Raw genomic sequence first — 17726 nt, 5'->3', positions numbered from 1 at the left:
AGGGGGTTCAACAAGTTCTCCACTTTATTCTTTGAAAAGATTAGAAAAATTCATAATCCTCTGGCAAGACTTATCAGGAAATGACATGAGAGGAATGTAAGAGTGGATGTCTCTTCAGAGCCTATAAATGTTAAAAATATTATGAAATGCTACTATGAATACCTTTATGCCAGTAAATTATCACAAATTCCTAGGGAACTATAACTTAGCAAATACTTAGAGGAAAAATAGAAAATGGAATTTGTCCTGTAACTCTTACATAAATTGAATCTCCAGACCTACATGGCTTTACAAATTAAAGAAATAAAACCAATTTCATATAAACTTTTCCAGAGAATAGAAAGAAAAAAAAAGCAATAATTCTTTGCAACTAATATTATGAGGCCAGCACATTCTTGATTCTGAAACCTGGTAAGGACATTGTAAGACCAAAAGACTTCAGGCCAGTTTCTGTCATAAACAAAGTTGAAAACAAATGCTAAAGAAAATGTTAAATCAAATCCAGCAATACATAAAAAGGAAAATATATTATGACCACGTGGAGTTTATCCAAGTAATGTAAATTTGTTTAAAATTAGAAAATCCACTAATGTAACTCACCACATTAACAGAACAAAGGAGAAAAACTATTGACTATTGGATGACCATTGATCAGCCCAATACGTTCAGAAAAAAAAATCAACCTTATTCATTGCCAAAATTATTGGCAACCTAGGAATAGAAGGAAGTTTTCTTAGAAAAATGAAAGATTCCTACAAAGACCTATATTCTTAATGAGGAAATACTAGACACTTCTTCCCTGGATTCAGGAATAACACAAGTGTGTCCACCATCACACTTTAATTCAGTATATATTGGATGCCCTAGGGAGTAAAAAATAGCAAGAAAAGAAATTATAAATAATGGAAAGAAAATACAAAACTCTTATTTTCAGATGATATGAATATAAGTAGGAAATAAAAAAAAAACAGTACAAATTATTAGAATAAAAAGTGAGTTAGTAAGGTTGTTGAGTAAAATGCCAATATACACAATCAGTTGTACTTACATACTGGTGAAAAAAACAGGAGGAATTTTAAAAAGGCAAGATAAGAGATATACTATAACAAATATTTTTAAGACTTTTATGCACAGAACAACAAATTATTATTGAAAACGTTTTTTAAAAAGATTCACATAGGTACATGACAGCAGATTGGAAAACACTAAGATGCAATTTCAACTAAAATCCCAGTTGATTTTTGCATGGAATTGACAAGATAATTTAAACATTTACATAGACATTCAAAAGTCTAAGAAGAGCCAAAATACTGTTTAGGAATAAGGATAAAATAGAAGGCCTCACTCTGCTAGGTATCAGGATTTATTATGAAGTGTCAGTAATTAATATCGTTGGAACAAGGATAGACAAAGATATCACTGGCATAAAATATAGAGTCCTGAAGCAGATGCATACCTAGAAGGATATTTAAATTATCACAAAGGTGGCACTGCAAAGCAGGGAGGAAAGTCCTTTAAACAGTGTTGGAATAATTCAAAATCTGCATGGAAAAAAATAAGATGATTCTTACATCACACCATGCACTTCAGTCTACTGCAGACAGATTGCAGATTTGAATGTGAAAAACAAAACAAAAGGAAACTGTAGGAAACTGTTTATGACACTGAGGTGGTGCATGATCTTCTAAACATATAGAAAAATACTGATACATTTTACTACATTAAAAGTAAGAGTTTCTCTTTGTCAGAAGACAATTAGGAGAATAAAGTTACAAGACACAGAGTAGAAGAAAATTGTTACAACATATGTAAACTAACAAAGGACTTCTATCCAAAATATATGAAAAAACAATAAAAATCTATGAAAGAATGTCAAATAATTCAATAGAAAAAGGGCAAGAAACACGAACTGACACTTGACCAAGAGAAAATCCAAATGAGCAAATAACATATGAAAAGGTGTTCAGTCTCATTAGTAGTTAGGAAAATACAAACTAAAAATACAATGAGATGCAAACTCATCAGAATGGCCCAAGTTACAAAAATCAACAATACCAAGTATAGATAAGGCTGTGGAAAACTGGAACACTTATTCATTGCAAGTGGGAGAGTAATTTGGTCACTACCTACATATAATGTTGAAGATAGCATATCGTACAATCCAGAAATTCTGCTCCTAGTTATATGACCAACATGTGTGCATTAAGAGACACACAGGTAAAACAGTATTCATAGTGGCATTATTTGTAATGACCACAAGTTTGGGAACATTCCAAATGTTTTTTGTAAAGAGAAATCTACAAGTAAATTGTAATATGTTTATATAATAGAATACTATACAACAGTGGAAATACACACACCTCAGAGGTTGCCTTCCCTGCATTGTTGGCTTAAATAGCAGTCATTTTATTATTGTGTCTCAGCTCTGGGGTTTGACTGGGCTCACCTAGGGTGTTCTTGCTTGGGGTCCTAAGGAGGCTGCAGTAATCTGGTGACCGGGGCTAGGGTCATCCACTCACAATACTGTGCGGTTGATGCTGGCTGCAGGCTGGAACCTCAGCTGGGCACTGGAACCTCAGCTGGGCACTGGAACAGCTGTTCCCTGGACATCTCTCTGTTTGATCTCTCTATGCTTCTCCACTTGGCAGACTCAGGGTAGCTCAGTTTCTTATATGTCAGCTGCAGGTTCCCATAGTGAACATCCCAATATAAATTGGCAGAAACCACACAGCCTTTTCTAACCTAAGTTAGAAGCCATGAAGTGTCACTTCCACAAATTCTATGCAATGTGAAAATCACAAAGGTCCTCTTGGGTTGAAGGTAGGGGGGACATAAGCTCCTCTTACTGATACGAAGGAGGCAAAGAATTTTCAGGTATGTTTCGAAACTACTACAGTGTTGCATGGGTGTTCCTTTCATAATTTATCCTTGAACTCTCCAACTTTCTTTTGTAGATTTTTCTGAATATATGTTATATTTTCACAATTTAAAAGGCTAAAACATAAGAACAGAGTCACAATTCAGTAAGGAGAGCCAGGAGCTCCTGGAGTGCTCAGTGAGGGACAGTGCTATTCTCTGTGTAGGTTTTAGTTCTTAGTACTCCCTAAGGCTTAGCTTTAGCGCTTGACAACCTGCCCTGGCCTCCTTGCTGGGTTTACTCTTCCTCTCACAGCTTCTTGCAAGAATGTGAGATCCAATTGAACTGTGTTCTTGTGCTTTTCATGTGTATCTGTGATACAATAATGGCCCTCCCCAAATGCCCACATCCTATCTCCAGGACCTGGGAGTATGTTCCCTTCCAAGGCAAGAGGGGCTTTGCAGATACATTAAGAAACTGGAAATGGTGAGATTATTCAAGAAGGCCCAATGTAAACACAAGGAAGTTCAGAGTCACAGGAGATATAATTACAGAAGCGGAGGTTGGAATGTGCTACGGGTGGAAAAGGCACAAGCCAGGGAATTCAGGCAGTCTCTAGAAATTGAAAAGGAAATGGATCTTTTTTCTAGTGTGTCCGGAAAGAACTCGTCTACTAACAACTTGAGTTTAGTCCCATAAGACCTGTTTTCAGACTTCTGGCCTTTAGAACTGAAAGAAAATACATTTGTGTTATTTTAAGACAACAAGTTTGTGGTAATTTGTCACAACAGCAATAGAATCTAATACAATCCTTCCTTTTTTCCACTGGTTGCCTTTCCTACATTGTTCTTATCTTTGGTTCTACTCGAAGTGCTTCTCCAGGACAGCTCTTCTGAATCCTGGTGTTAAAGGCCCAGCTCAGATGCTCTCTTCTCCCTGAAACCCTTTTACCATCACAGTCAGAAGTAATTCTTAATCCTGTAAAACACTAGGATGCTTAGTAGGACTGAGAATCCACTAATCCCATATTACGTCAAGTTATTTGAGGCAAGGTGCTGTAATTTTTTGCCATTCCATAGTTTGCTGTTCAGGCATTTTACACAAATTAGGCATGCACAATTGTTGAATGAAGGTAGGACTAAAAGAATGTCACCATAAAGTATTTAAAAATATTTCTAGGAATAATATATAAAATATACATACATTTGCAACTTCAAATGATCCATTTAATATCTGTTCCATGTAATGATTTAGATCTCTGAATCTTTTATGATCTGAATTTGTAAAAGGTAAGTGCCACCAGTGAGGAAACCTGTTTTAAAAGAAAAAAGTTTATCTTCATTAGTTTGAAAATTGTTTTTTAGGATTTTTTTAAGGATTGTTCATGAAGTTATAGGTGCATTAGATGGAAGGACCCATAAGAACATTCTTGAAAAAACCATAGAACACATGATTAATCCTGAGAGTTTCATTAACACAGCTGTGGGCACTGTGCTCTTTTAACTGTCATTAATATTAATACTAATTTAATTTAACATTACTACATTATTATGTATGTTCCTTCTTACTGTCTTTATGGCAGACCACACATTTTGTCCTTTAAATATGTGTGGGGGCTTATAAATGCTTTCTGAAGTTAATGATTCATAATTTTTCAAAAAGGTCAGATTGTACTGTTTCTTCTGGGTTAACTGTAGACATTGCTACGCTAACTAAATTAAACATTTACCAAGTGACATATGCTTCCATCTGGTCTTAGTCGTTTGGAACAAAGTGTCACTTTCCCCAGGAGTCCAACTTGTAGAATTTCCCCTGCGCTATCTGACGATGCCCTGATGGCTGCGATATGATGAAGGCCAAGTACTGGGTGCTATGACCTGCTAATGGGTAGCATTCGGCAACTTGTTTTGCTGGTTAAATACATTTTTTAGGAACTATCTAGCAGCTTCCTCTGACTGCAGTCCCGCTGCTGTCCTTCCATACTTCTGCTTCATTGATACAGACCTTTCCCTGGAGAAGGGAACACGGAGGATGGTGAAGAGTTGTCAGCAAACATGCACAAGTATGTGACAATTGCAGGTCATCCTACCCACTGCTTTCTGTTGGGAATGTCAGGGAAGTTCAAAACAACATGTGTGTTTAAATAATTGACATCTTATTGGTTTACAAGTTCCTTGCAGTTCTAAGGCTGAAAGTATTGAAACTTTTCATCCAGATTTAGCCATCATGAAAATTAATACCAGACACAATTAATCAAAGCATAGAAATGTACTTGATAATAGATGGATTAGGCTGGTTTTAAGTATTAGTTTGCATATCTGTGGATGAATTTCCCTTATTGCTAAAATGAAACAGAGCTCAACATCAATTCTATTCCGTTGTTGATGTTTTTATAGATGTGGTTGTTAAAAAAATCTTGTATATAATGAGTACATGAAAATTGAGGAATTCAGCTTTGTAATGTCAATTCAATTGTTTGAAATACTCTCAAGTAATAAGCCAAATATAACATAGCAAATCAATTCTTGAAAAAATTTATGACCTTTTATCTGACAATGCCATTCATGCCCCCTCAGTTTTGTTCATACCAAAGATTAGGAAACACTGACTTGGAAACAGATTTGATGACTGGTTATTAGAATAATTCAGACAATAATGAAATAAACATGTAAAATACAGGATTTGAGGAAGTATGACTTCTCTTACTAAACATGGGGTCAGAGAAAATTTGCCCTCATCCTTTTATTATATGCATCAGTGTAAGCCTTAGCTCCTTTGGGACTGTCAGCATGCAAATATTGTTAAGGACACATCAGACTAAATATTCCTCTGCTCCACACACTGCTTGAATGCTTTTAAAATCAATTTAGGTACCATTACCAGGCAGTGGTTGTTAAGGAAAGCAGAATCCTAACTAAGGGGAAAATCAAGAAAAGGCATACAGAGAAAGCTTATTAGCACTTCTTAAGTTTTATAAGTCATACTAATATGTATTGTAGAGATGAATGTGCAGAACAGAAAAGTTTTTGCAACCCAAATGGACAGCCATTTAACAAGGATTAACATACTTCTCAATGATTACTTAGTAGGGCACAATGGCAACCATGGATGGCGAACTCCGTATTTACAGTCAAACTTCAAAGTTTTTGCATCTTCTTTTTCTCAGTTACTCTGTTAGATGTTTTGGTAATTCTTAAAGCAGATGCTGCTTTCAAAAGCTTCCACAATAGCATGCCTTCCCTCTCAGTCTGTTGAATGTGCTCTTACTCTAATTTGTTGACTTCCTGATGTATAAAGTACCTGTCAGAATCTCTGTGACATCTGCAAGTACGTTTTTTTTTCATGAACATGAACTCCTCAGTCTTCAGTACTGCACATTCTCTCTCCATCCATTGATAATTTTGCTTAGGTTTATATTGTGGGAAGTGACTAAATCCTGAAAGCCTAGTAAAAATCCACATATACAGAGCATTTCAGTTGAGGTGTGACATTTACACTGTTAAAGGACCATTTGCTTAACAAAAATCCCAGTAGAGAGAAAATAACATTTGATTTTCCTAAGTGTCAATATTATAATGTCTGGGAAGTTGACTCTTTTAAAGTAAAAATACAGCTTTGGTATATACTGAAGTCTATGACTTGAAGTTAGCTAGTTTCAAGTGATAAATTTAGAAGACTTATTTGAACAGAAGTTATTTTCATTTATATTCTTAGTTTATGTTTATTTAATGTTTTTCATTGTAACATGAATGGAAACAATGGTTTTCAAGATCAGTTCAAAATGAATATAGCAACAAATTAAATTTAGATAATCCAAGTCAAAGTTAACAATTAATGATAAAAAAGTGAGTTGATTTTAATAAATTTTACTTACATACTAATCGATATTAATATATTTAATTTTTTTCCAGTACAGCAAATAAACTGGAGCTTTTCACTGCAGTTATTTGTTGAAAGAGTAGATGTATCCAAGGTAGTTCTGCATTTTCAGTTTTGTATTTATAGAAAAAATGTAAAAGGTAAATTTGAAAATAGGCAAATAAAACAATTTTCCTAATAATTGATGAAAAATGAAATCAGTTGTGAATTTTTCTATCTACAAAATCAATGGCTGGAAGCAAACAGAAATTGTAAACCTTGTTCTGTTTTATAAAACAAAAGGTTCTACTCTCTGAGAGCAGTACAGACTCCCTGCTGGGACCGATTCAATGGCATTAGAGTCAAAACGCTGTGTTGCTCACAAACAGAAAATGCCATAACCATAATTTTTCCTTAGGTTCAAGGACAAGTACTGAAGGCAAAGTGCCCTGGAGGAGAGCGCCTTACTCTGGAAGAGGCAGTGCTGCAAACTGCTTCTGCAGTTGGCTGTGAAGTTTTGAAAACTGGTCAAACGATTTTTCTGTCAGGCTTGTTTCATTGTCCCCGTGTGTCACCCGGATCAGATACAGCTGAAGAAAATAAACAAAAATCAAAAGTGGCAATATCGGCCTGCAATACATTCTAAAATCTGTTTTCATGTAAACTAAACAGAGCAGGAAACTATCTGTAAAAAATCATCATCACAAAGGCTACGAGATGTAATTTGCAAAGGCAAAATTACCTATAAACACAATATGTAAAGATAGAATCATATATGCTGGGAACAGACTGCCTAATTTCTGCTCTTCTTTTTACGGACACTTTAATTAGCTCTTGATTCATAGTCCGCCACCAAGAAGGAACTACTCTCTTTGATGGTTCTCTTACTAATAGCTCTGGTTGTTCCGATTTCTCCTTAGAACATCCTCCTTAATGGCACTTCTGCTCAAACTGTAACTGCTTTTCATTTGCATAATGAAAAAATCATGGAATAAGGATGTGTATCATAGTGAAGGGAAGTCTGAGATTAAGTCAAATGATAGTTAAGTCAAGATGATGGACTTGAGACTTACATTATTTCTTTTCTTGCTGAACCCTAAAATTGTGGCTCTTCGAATTGACCTGTTTGCACTCAGCACGCAGGATTCCTGGGAAAAAGTCTGTGAAGTAGATTTGGCAGGACTTATGGCTGTCATTTGTGCAAGTGTGTGGATCAAGTTATTTAACTTAACAGGGAAGCATTCCAGACTTTCCTTTATTTTCCTAGAGAAGTGAAAGAGAAAAGATAGTGAGTAACATTTCCCTGAGTTGACTCATTTCATTTAAGATTTACTTCCTTGTGTTTGTTAGATGTGGAGGAAAAAGTTAAGACCCATGTCTATTTCGATCTCAACTATTAAATGCTATTTTTGTTGTTGTAAACTCCAAGTTCACATCTTGAGGTGTTGGCAAATAGAAAAACTCTCATGGTGAAATATAAAACTGTAATTGCAATATTGTATTTTGATTTCTTTAGGTTTGTTTTCTATTTTTAGGGATAATTTTTAAAAATTCAGTTTGGATTATAATTGTTTAAAATACTAACTTAATTCCAGAAGTGAAATTTACAGAACAATATGTTTTCCAAGAAGCTCAGCAACTATCCCTGTACTCTGTATGCTACCCTCCTGCTGTTACCAAATTGGCCCTGTGGGCTCTCTGTAGTCCCGTTCTCAGGTCATTCAGATCTCCTGTTGCTTCCTTGGATTTTTCCTGTGAGATGCTGATACACAGGTCTTGTAACTTAATGGTTTGTCCCTATCTGCTTGTATTTTAGGGTTCTTGGGAATACCTTCTTACCTAGTTTTGTTGAACATATTGTTCATAGTTTTGGGGGGTTGTTACCCTATTTGATATGTCTGTTGTATGGAAGAGATTCAGGAACAGTAAAAAACTTGACTTTTTAATGATACATAATTCAAACCACAATGTAAAATTCAAAGTAAAACATGAATGTTTCCCTTTATCTTTCCTCTGTTTCTACTCTCCTCCCCAGAAATAACCACTAAAACCAGTTTGGTGTTATTCTTTTGAGCTTTTTCTATACATTTTACCAACAGACTATACAAACACACAGACACACTCACCACGCTATATTAACTCCCAGTATATGCCAGGTAATATTCTAGGTATTGGGATAAAGCAATGAGCAAAAGAGAAGTTTCTCCCCTTACAGAGTTTATGTAATGTGAAATTCATACAATAATGATATAAACATGTAAAATACAGGATTTGAGAAAGTAATATATACTATAAATTAAGCGAAAATAGAAGTTGGGTAGAGGGAATATGGAGTAGGTAACAGTCTTGCAATTTTAAATAGGATGGTCAGGGATAACCTCCTGAACAGAGGAGTTGAATGATGATTTGATAAAGACCTTAATTCTGTATTATTCTAGACCATGGAATTTCTGATGGAGGATATTCTAGGCAGAAATAACTAGTCCAGAACTAGTTGGTGTTTAAGACAGCAGAAAACAGCAGTGTGGTTGACACAGAATGAGGATGGGAAGAAGGGATTCAGACAAAGGGAGCATTATTTTGTAAGGATTGTGATGTTGTGTGAGATGGAAGTAAAAAAGACAGGAGTCAAAAATCACAATTACAAGCAATGTTGGAATTTGCTTTTTTTTTTAACTTAGTAATATATTTTGGAAAAAAATTGTAGGAACTGGTGCATAGTAAGTGAACCAAAAACATTTGTTGAATAAACAATCTTTCTAATTCAGAACACAGACTTAAACCTATTTTTAAAAATGGCCACAGTCTACAGTGAAAGTATAGATGTACAATAATTAATGTAACCAATTTTTTTTTTTCCAAAGAACCATTCTTTCCTTTCTGATTCACCTTTGCCCAATGCCAAGGGTCTATATATGTATAGGCCTGTTTCTGGCCTCTTCATTTTGTTGCACTAGTCCATTTGTCTGTCTCTGTGTCAATATTACGCTTCCTTATATAATTAGAACTTATAAGTCTTGCAATCCACAACTGTTTTTTTTACCTTGTTCTTCTTCCAGTGTTTTTTCACTATTTTAGTCCCAAATATATTTTAGAATCAGCTTATCAAGTTCACCCATGCACAAAAAAGTAAATGTGTGAAGAGCTAAGTGGTACTTCAATGAAGCTACACATCAATTTGGGGAGAATTAACATTTCTATGGTATTGAGGCATGCAACCAGCAGTGGGCATGGTATGTTTCTCCATTTAGTTAGGTTTTATTTTACATCTCTGTATGAATTTAGAATTTTTTCTTGTGAAGTTTGGCATATCTTTTGTCGGATTTATTCCTCAGTTGAACAAATATTTCTACGGCAAGTTGTAAATGTTCTCTTTTCCTAAATTTTATTTTAACTAATGTTTGATAATATATGAATAGATTTTAAACTCATTAATTCTAACATGTCTGTATATTCTTTTGAAATTTGTATGGACACAGTCATGTAATCTGCAAATAATAATGTTACGGAAAAAACTGGAAAACCTGGACTGGATCGCTGACGGAAGAACCAAGCGGCACTCGGAGGTCTTGGAGTGTTGAGGTTTTATTTTATACTGGCGGGCTCAGAGGGGAGTAATCTCCCAAGGTCTGAGTCCCGAACAAAGGCAAGAGGAGCAATATATCATTCTGCTTCTGTATGTGCAACATTTCTGCGTACACAGCAAGTAGGCAGCAAGCAAGGGAAAAGGGAGTTTGGGAAGTTAAGTGCCTGGAGGACTGAGGATAAAAGGACCGGGAGATATATTCTTCCATGTCCTCAATGTCAACAACATAGTTCAATAACATTTGGTATTTTTTCCCTCAATTTTATAAAATTTCAAGTTTAATCTTGTTCTGGTATTAGACTTCCCTGAATAAATTCCATATTTTCCCATTATTATACATCAGTCTAGGCCAAAATTTCCTAAGAAAGTCAAAATATACTATGGATCACTATTTCCAGTGTTTATTATTTCCAAAAATGTTCTTTGACTTTATGAATTTATGGGTATATAGTGTATAAAATATTCATTTCTTTCCTTATCAATAGTTTAAAGACATGAAGATAATAATAATAGTAGATGTATATGACTAATCATGATTTATAGACTCTGCCAGGCAGCGGCAACTAGAAAGTCACCCCTGTGCACCTCATGAAACCTCATCCTAGACAGGGGAGGGTTCTTGACTCTGAACCAGAAAAGAATTCCCAAGCAGGTCGGATGAGTGTAGGTAAGGAAGGAATTCATTAGTGCGAGAGTAGAAATGAAGGGCAGTGGCCTTGCAGGCAGCTGAGAGCAGAAAAATGCAGAGGTGCAGGGGGAAGTTTTGCTGAACATTTTCTTGGTCTAGGGCAGATTTCCTTGCCATCTCGGAAAGCCGGGGTCAGTTGGCGTCCTCTGTCTGCTTGGATCTGCACTGCCTGGAGGCTAGCCCCTACCACCCCAGGATTGGTGGAGTCGTGGAGCATGGGATGGACTGAGGTTATGTTCTGAGAACTTCACAAAGAAAGGAGATTGCCAGGCAGGCTCCTGCAGCTGCAGTTCCCTCTGGTTCACCCAGGCGACGGGAACTTGCAGGCCCAAATCTGAGCTCTCAGCAGCCCCTCTCTACATCAGGAGTAAAGCAGAGACTAAGTGAAGGCTTAGAAACAGAATGAAATAGCAAAGAAACAAAGAAGCTTACCACTGGGAAAGCACAGAGAGACAAAACAAGTTGAGCAGAGACAAAGCTTTATTTTATTTAAAGTTACACATAGAAAGATAGAAAAAGTATGGGCATCCTCAGAGAGGAGGCACACTGAAAAGCTGGGGGTTCCCTCTTTTCAGGATTTTTCAAAGGACCAGGGTGTATAGACTTGTAAAGTGGACTCAAAATGCTTATTTCGGGTGAGAAACATCTTCTATTATCAGTCCTCCAGATAATTCTGCAAAATTAACTTAACACAAGAAATTGGGCAGTTCCTCTCCAGGATAGCAGCTTCCCTCTGGGAACATACCAATCAAGACCACCTGCCCTGACCCCAAGGTGGGCCAATTTATTGTCTGTTTGCTAAAGAATATGTTAGGGATCTTACGTTCTAACTTCCTGGCTTTTAAAATGGAATCTTAGCTTCAAGATGGAATCCTTCCTGTTCTTACTATACTGTTTATGTCTCAGCTTTTTTGGAAAATTAATCATGATGCTTGTCTCTGCTCTCTGTCTTCACCATGGAGTCCCATTAATTAATTCATTCATTCATTCAACAAATATTTACTGAACATTTTTATGTGTTGGGGTGGAAAGCTCTGGAGTGACAGCATGGACTCACTTGTCATTAAGATAGGCTTGTGAACCCATAAATCTTAAGATCTGTTGTACTTACCCTCACAAAATTTCCACTATGTCCATGCCTTATCCTTACATTTCCCAACAGTTAAGATGTAAGAAGACTGGTGATGAAGTATGAATTTTTATGGTAAGCCTATAGTTTCAGGGCAGACTTTTACATATGTCCATTTACTGTCTCTCAGGTAGCAGAGTTAACAGGTCAGATAAAATAGTGCCATAAATTTGCCAACTTGGGACTGGGGACCTGAGAGCAATAGGTTTCAGGCCTCCATGAGGATTTGATTTATTTGGTGGCAGCTCTCTGATTTATTCTGTTTAATGGCTGCATCAGCAGGATTATGCTTTGAAATATCCTTACATTACAGGCCCAAAGCAACAGCTGGAAGGATTAAGTTCTCAGATGGCCTAGGAGAAACTTCCAGGTGGTCTTGATAAACACCTAACTTGCAGCTAGGCACAGTTCTCTGTGCTGGGAGGCAGAGGTAAATTAGAGAAATCAGACTTCCGCCCTCAGGGAGTATATATCCTTAACCAGGAACTGTAATAAATGCATCTGTTAATCTTTTCATCCTTGGAGGAAAGCAGTAAAATCATTTTAGCAATAGATAAGAAAAAGACCAAGAGAGGTTAAATGAATACCAAAGGTGACATCATCTAGAAAGTAGCAACTGAAAATTCCAACTCCTGTTTATCTAATTCTGGTTTTTGCTCTCATTATGGATTATTTATAATGAACAGTCTTTCAGCTTTGTCTTTAAGAGACATAAACCAATTGATTTTTGTGTGGAATTCCCAGGTAGAACAAAGGCACTAAAACAATAATCCTTTAATTTTCACATAGAAACAATGTGACAGAAAAAAAAAAGAAAATAGCATTTCTCACAGCCAGGGAACACAGTCCAAATGGGCACAAAATAAGCATGAAATTTCTTAAGTCTTAGGTCCTATCCTAAAAATGTGTTACATTCTATTCTACTTCATAACACATGCACCTTTTTATATGATACAAATATTTTAAATTGCTTATCATCAGAAACAACTGCTACTAACAGTTCCCTCACCATGTGTGTGATTGGGCAGCTAAGTTTATCAGTTTCAGAAAACTGGGTTGAATCCAAGAGGTCTGATCTTCCAAGTTAGGTTCAGTATATAGGTAGATTTTTTTCCTCAGATTAAATATTGTATTTTTTGAACACACATTAATATTAAGAGGTGACTACAAGTGGCAAAAATTTTTCACTGCTTCATGGGCCACATCAGAACCACCATTGAGGAGAGATGCCTGTCATTCTGGGAAATGGCAGTTCAGGGAAGGTCTGAGGTGACACTAAGGAAATGTCAGCAAGAGCGAGTTTCTATCGCTGAACTTGTGTGTATTATTTTGTGATTTGAGAGAATACCTGCTTTACTAGTCAACCTCTCTAACAGTTTTAGGGATATATTTCTCAACAGATTTTCCCATGAAGGAATTTGCGTAAGAATGCCCTTATTTTACCAATAATATCATAATTTATCATCTATAAATAGAAGAGTTTCAAGTGACTCATAGTCCCCATGAACAAGTGTCTTCATCTCACTCAAACTTCATTCTTGTTGCAGTGATTTGGCGTATGTAATAAACACATTATCTTTTTTTTTTTGTATTGGAATTACTAAGTCCAGCTCTGTGAGTCACTCTCCTTTCAGAGGGAATAATGAATTAAGACAACTTTGTCACAATTTCTTCTGTGCCATGAGGACAAATATTAGTTCAATGTAGAATTCATACTCTAAAATATCTGACTAGCACTTTAAAGCACACTTACGCCTAAACAGTATGTTATCAAGATCATTCCCATTTTGTTACAAATTTATACTGGGCCAGTAAGTAGACAAACCAATATTTTTTAATCAAAAAAAATTCCCATTCTGAGATGAATTCAATGAATAATCATTACATACATTCTTAGTACACAATAAAAAAAGTTCCTCTCTGTGCACTTTTATTTTTAAAAAATCAAGATTGTCTGACATGGCAAAGAGATGATTTAAATTGCACATGTATGTAATGTGTATCTACACATGTGTGAACACAAATATTTAAGCTTCATGTTCTAACCTTTTAAATAAAATAGATATTAAAAAAGGATATCTTATGCTAACTCCTTGTGGCTTTGATAGCATATTACCCTAATTTGAGAAACATGGCTATAAGCATTTATATGTTTTCTTAACATGTTCTTTCAACTAATCTGAAGATAAAAAGTTAAAGGACATTTATGCTTGTCTCAGATTGTCAGAGCACTAGGAGTTTCATATGCAGGATTTTTTTTCCCAAATAATTTTGCTTAGGGTCCTGGGAAGAGCACCTATTATGCAAGAAAACAATTTGTTCTATTTTGAATCATTAATTAGTTTTGCCATGATCTCAGAGAAGCCAAATAGCTTTCAGGAGACTCAATTGTTTCATCTATAAAATACAGTTGATGACTAAACCACGCCATCTCTCAGGATTATTGATGGTTTCGAGTGAGGTAACGTATGAAAAGTCACTGTGTTGCTGGTTGAGTTCGTCCCAGCCAAAACAAAGAATTGCAAGGCAGAGACAATAGCGAAGAAGAGCATAAGTTTTACTTGAATACACTCCAACAGAGGAGTGGGCCAGAGTCAAGGTAGACAAAGGCCTGGATCCATTAGGTGGGAGGCCAGGAGATGCCTCTTTGATTGACAAGGTAAGGCCACTTGATTGACGGGTCCATTTATATAGCCACCCCTCTTAGCTTGCATGTCATTTCCCATGACAAGGTGTGGTTTGGGAGATTCTGAGTTTTGTTCTGTTGCCCCTGTGCTGTGATCTTTCGTTTGCCCTTGTGTTATGATCTGGCTGGGACCCATTTGGCTTGTCCCAATAGGCAAGGGAGTTTTCTCCCTGCACAGCCTTGGTGTCTTCATGTGGGATCCCCTAATTGGGCAGGGTTTGGACAGTTTTTTCCTTGAACCTTATCTTCTTCCCCAGCTGCTCATGTCTATCTTTCTACCTAACAATTGGAAATATAATAACATTATGCAAATATTATTTCAGGAAGCTTACTACCAAATAAGAAAAGAAATGAATATATATGAGCTCAAAAGGTAGCAACTACAGATAGAGGGATACAAAGGAAACAAATGTTTAGATGTATGATTCTGGGAAGCTGACTTGTAAACTCTCTTGAAATCTCACAAAAGAGATATTAGCTTGGGAATTTATCTTTCTTTCTTTTCCTTTTCTTTTGCTTCATAGTTTAAAACTTGGCTTAAAAAACAAAACAAACAAACAAAAACTTTACTATTTTCTAAGTTGAAGTTTCAAGTCTTCACAATTTACTTACAAGGTCACCGGTCTTATGTAAATACCACAGGCACCTACCTCTGCATGCAAACAAGAATTCCAGGCTCCAGGGACTTGACTATGAATAAATAATTCTTATACCTTCTTAGGGAGGCTCCTGACAAAAATTAGACAAATCAGAGAAAGTGGAATAAAGGACCTAGGGAAAGGTTGATGCACTGACCTAATTATGTATAAGTATTACGCCAGTGAAATAGTATTCCAGGTTTCTATCTCTCCAACCAAAGCAAGCTTATTTAATTGACGATATTAAAATGAAATCTGGTGCAAAACAGGATGATAAGTCTTCACATGCAAAAGTATAGAAAATTCAATTGTGATAAATGGTGCTATAATTAAGGCAAAGATAAATTAAGATATTTAAAATATGAAAAATTGCATCAAAAATGGCCAATTATTTTAGTCTAGTTGGTTAAATCTCTGGAATATAGCAACTGTGTGCAATGCACAGAGTCAGCAATACTGGTGAGTGTTAAGTATTGACTGGTGCCCATGGCTGTGTGGCGGTAACAGCCATTGTGAAACAGCGCCATCTGGACTATTCATCTTCTTAAACTAATGACTTCTGGTACTCTTGGTGGGTACATTAAACTTTCCAAATGCTCTTAACCTTTAGACTGATAGTCTAATGAAGAGTTTAAGCTCTATTTTTTTAAAAAAAATCTAATACCTAAGGTGTATCCTGACTTGATATTTAAGCAAATTGGGCAAATTCTTAGTGTAACTTACACAATTCAAAAACAGAGACTCTCTTAATGCAGAAATTTAGAACAGCAACCAAGCTGTCAAACATGTTAATGAGTGTAACTGGGTCATGTCATTTAAGAAATACAGTATTGTAAAAGGTATTATACCTGCAGTTAAAAAAAATAGTTTACAAAGTTAGTTTAGTTCAGATTGGTTTTTGTAATTAGTATCTTTTTAAATGGGAGGCTATCACAACAAAAGGAGAAATTCCTTTTGTTTCAATTTGCATTTCTTTTCAAGTCGGCTTTCCTAATTTAGGGAAAGTTGGACATCAGGACCGTGAATGCCTTCAGGTGTTTTTGTTTTTTGTTTTTCTTGTAGGTATCAATGGTTAAACTAAGGTAAAAGAAAACCTTTTCCCATATTTGTGGAACTATAACTATCCATAAGATGACAATTTGAAGTACTAAACAAGCCTCAAAAAATTTTAATAATAAAGAACCCAGGAATCTGCATCCCTGTCCCAGACTCTTTCTCAGCTTCAAAGAGAAACAAGATAGAAAGCCATGGAATTCTGATTTGAGACAATTGAGCATAAAGAGTCTTGTAGCTTCTAGCCACGAGAAGCAAATAAGGAGGAATGAGGGGACCCCTGGGAATTTCTGGCATCATGTCTGCACACCCTAGGGGGCTCGGGGACTCCATGTTCTGTCTGTGATGTGGAATCCATGGGCACTTTCTCTTTCCAGTGGCTTCACAGCTGTACTTTTGGGGACAGTCATCATGCCTACTCTGCCTAATCGCCGAATAACTGAGATTGCTCTCTCTGAAACTCAAAGTTCAGAGAAGAAATGCTAGGCTCTTCTTTGTGAAGGATTTCCATGAGAGGAATAAGGATGGGCAACAGCGTTTGTGATGGCTTTGCATGAAGAAGCTTGTCCAATAGCGACAAAGGCAACTAGTTAAGTCAATCATACTGCCTATCTCTGGAATTTATACTACAGAACACTCGCCAATGGGCAGAGAGAAGCAGAATATGATAGGAAGGGATAAGCAGAGTAGAAGGTCTTTGTTTCTATTAGAAACTTCCAGGTCCTATTTGGATTTGTTAGGTTATAGTTTGCATGCCTTTTCCCCAAGGATACCAGATATTTGTCTGGTTCTTGCTACTAAAATACTTCATTATTGAAATTTTTTTTCCTTCTGTTGAAGTTTGGAGTTTTGATTTGCCTCAGGCTGCCTTTAGTTTTAGCTGAAGAGCAGGCAGTCTTATACTTAGAAAACCAAAGAATCTGCATGTCAGACCAAATGGAATATCTGGAAGTACATGGAAAATTTCCTCTCATATTTTTGGAGGAGGAAATGGATGAAGTGAAAACATGATCTGTATGTGGGAGGGGAGGTAGGCAGAAAGCTTATGCTTAATAATCCCAGTCTGGTTTGTGAAATAGGTTATCTGTTTCTAAGGACAGCTAACCCGAGGTTTGAGAGTGATTGAAAATTCTGAAATAACCCATTTGGATGACATTTTAATGGATGGTTACCTTTGTTGCCTAGCAGTGGGCTCGGCAGAGATATTACATGAGAGTATCAATTTGCCGGG

At 36.2% G+C, this 17726-nt stretch overlaps 1 protein-coding gene across 9 annotated transcripts in view; it reads right to left on the bottom strand.

The window, feature by feature from the left end:
* The window catches only part of PIK3C2G (phosphatidylinositol-4-phosphate 3-kinase catalytic subunit type 2 gamma), a 378973-nt gene that overhangs the window by 56630 nt on the left and 304617 nt on the right, over nucleotides 1-17726 (bottom strand). For 8 of the 9 annotated variants that reach the window (XM_057492030.1, XM_057492029.1, XM_057492032.1 and 5 more), the window contains 3 exons: nucleotides 7789-7978; nucleotides 7184-7305; nucleotides 4061-4169 (listed from right to left, as the gene is read on the bottom strand). In XM_057492030.1, coding sequence (XP_057348013.1) covers nucleotides 4061-4169; nucleotides 7184-7305; nucleotides 7789-7978 — 421 coding nt within the window. Of the gene's footprint in view, nucleotides 1-4060; nucleotides 4170-5925; nucleotides 7306-7788; nucleotides 7979-17726 lie in introns of those variants that run through there. The other variant, XR_008993799.1, reaches the window with a different exon arrangement.

Source organism: Manis pentadactyla, chromosome 14, assembly GCF_030020395.1.
Source record: "Manis pentadactyla isolate mManPen7 chromosome 14, mManPen7.hap1, whole genome shotgun sequence".
NCBI classification, from domain to species: domain Eukaryota; kingdom Metazoa; phylum Chordata; class Mammalia; order Pholidota; family Manidae; genus Manis; species Manis pentadactyla.
Note: the sequence above shows the minus strand (reverse complement) of the source record. Positions and strands in the feature narration are given on the sequence as shown.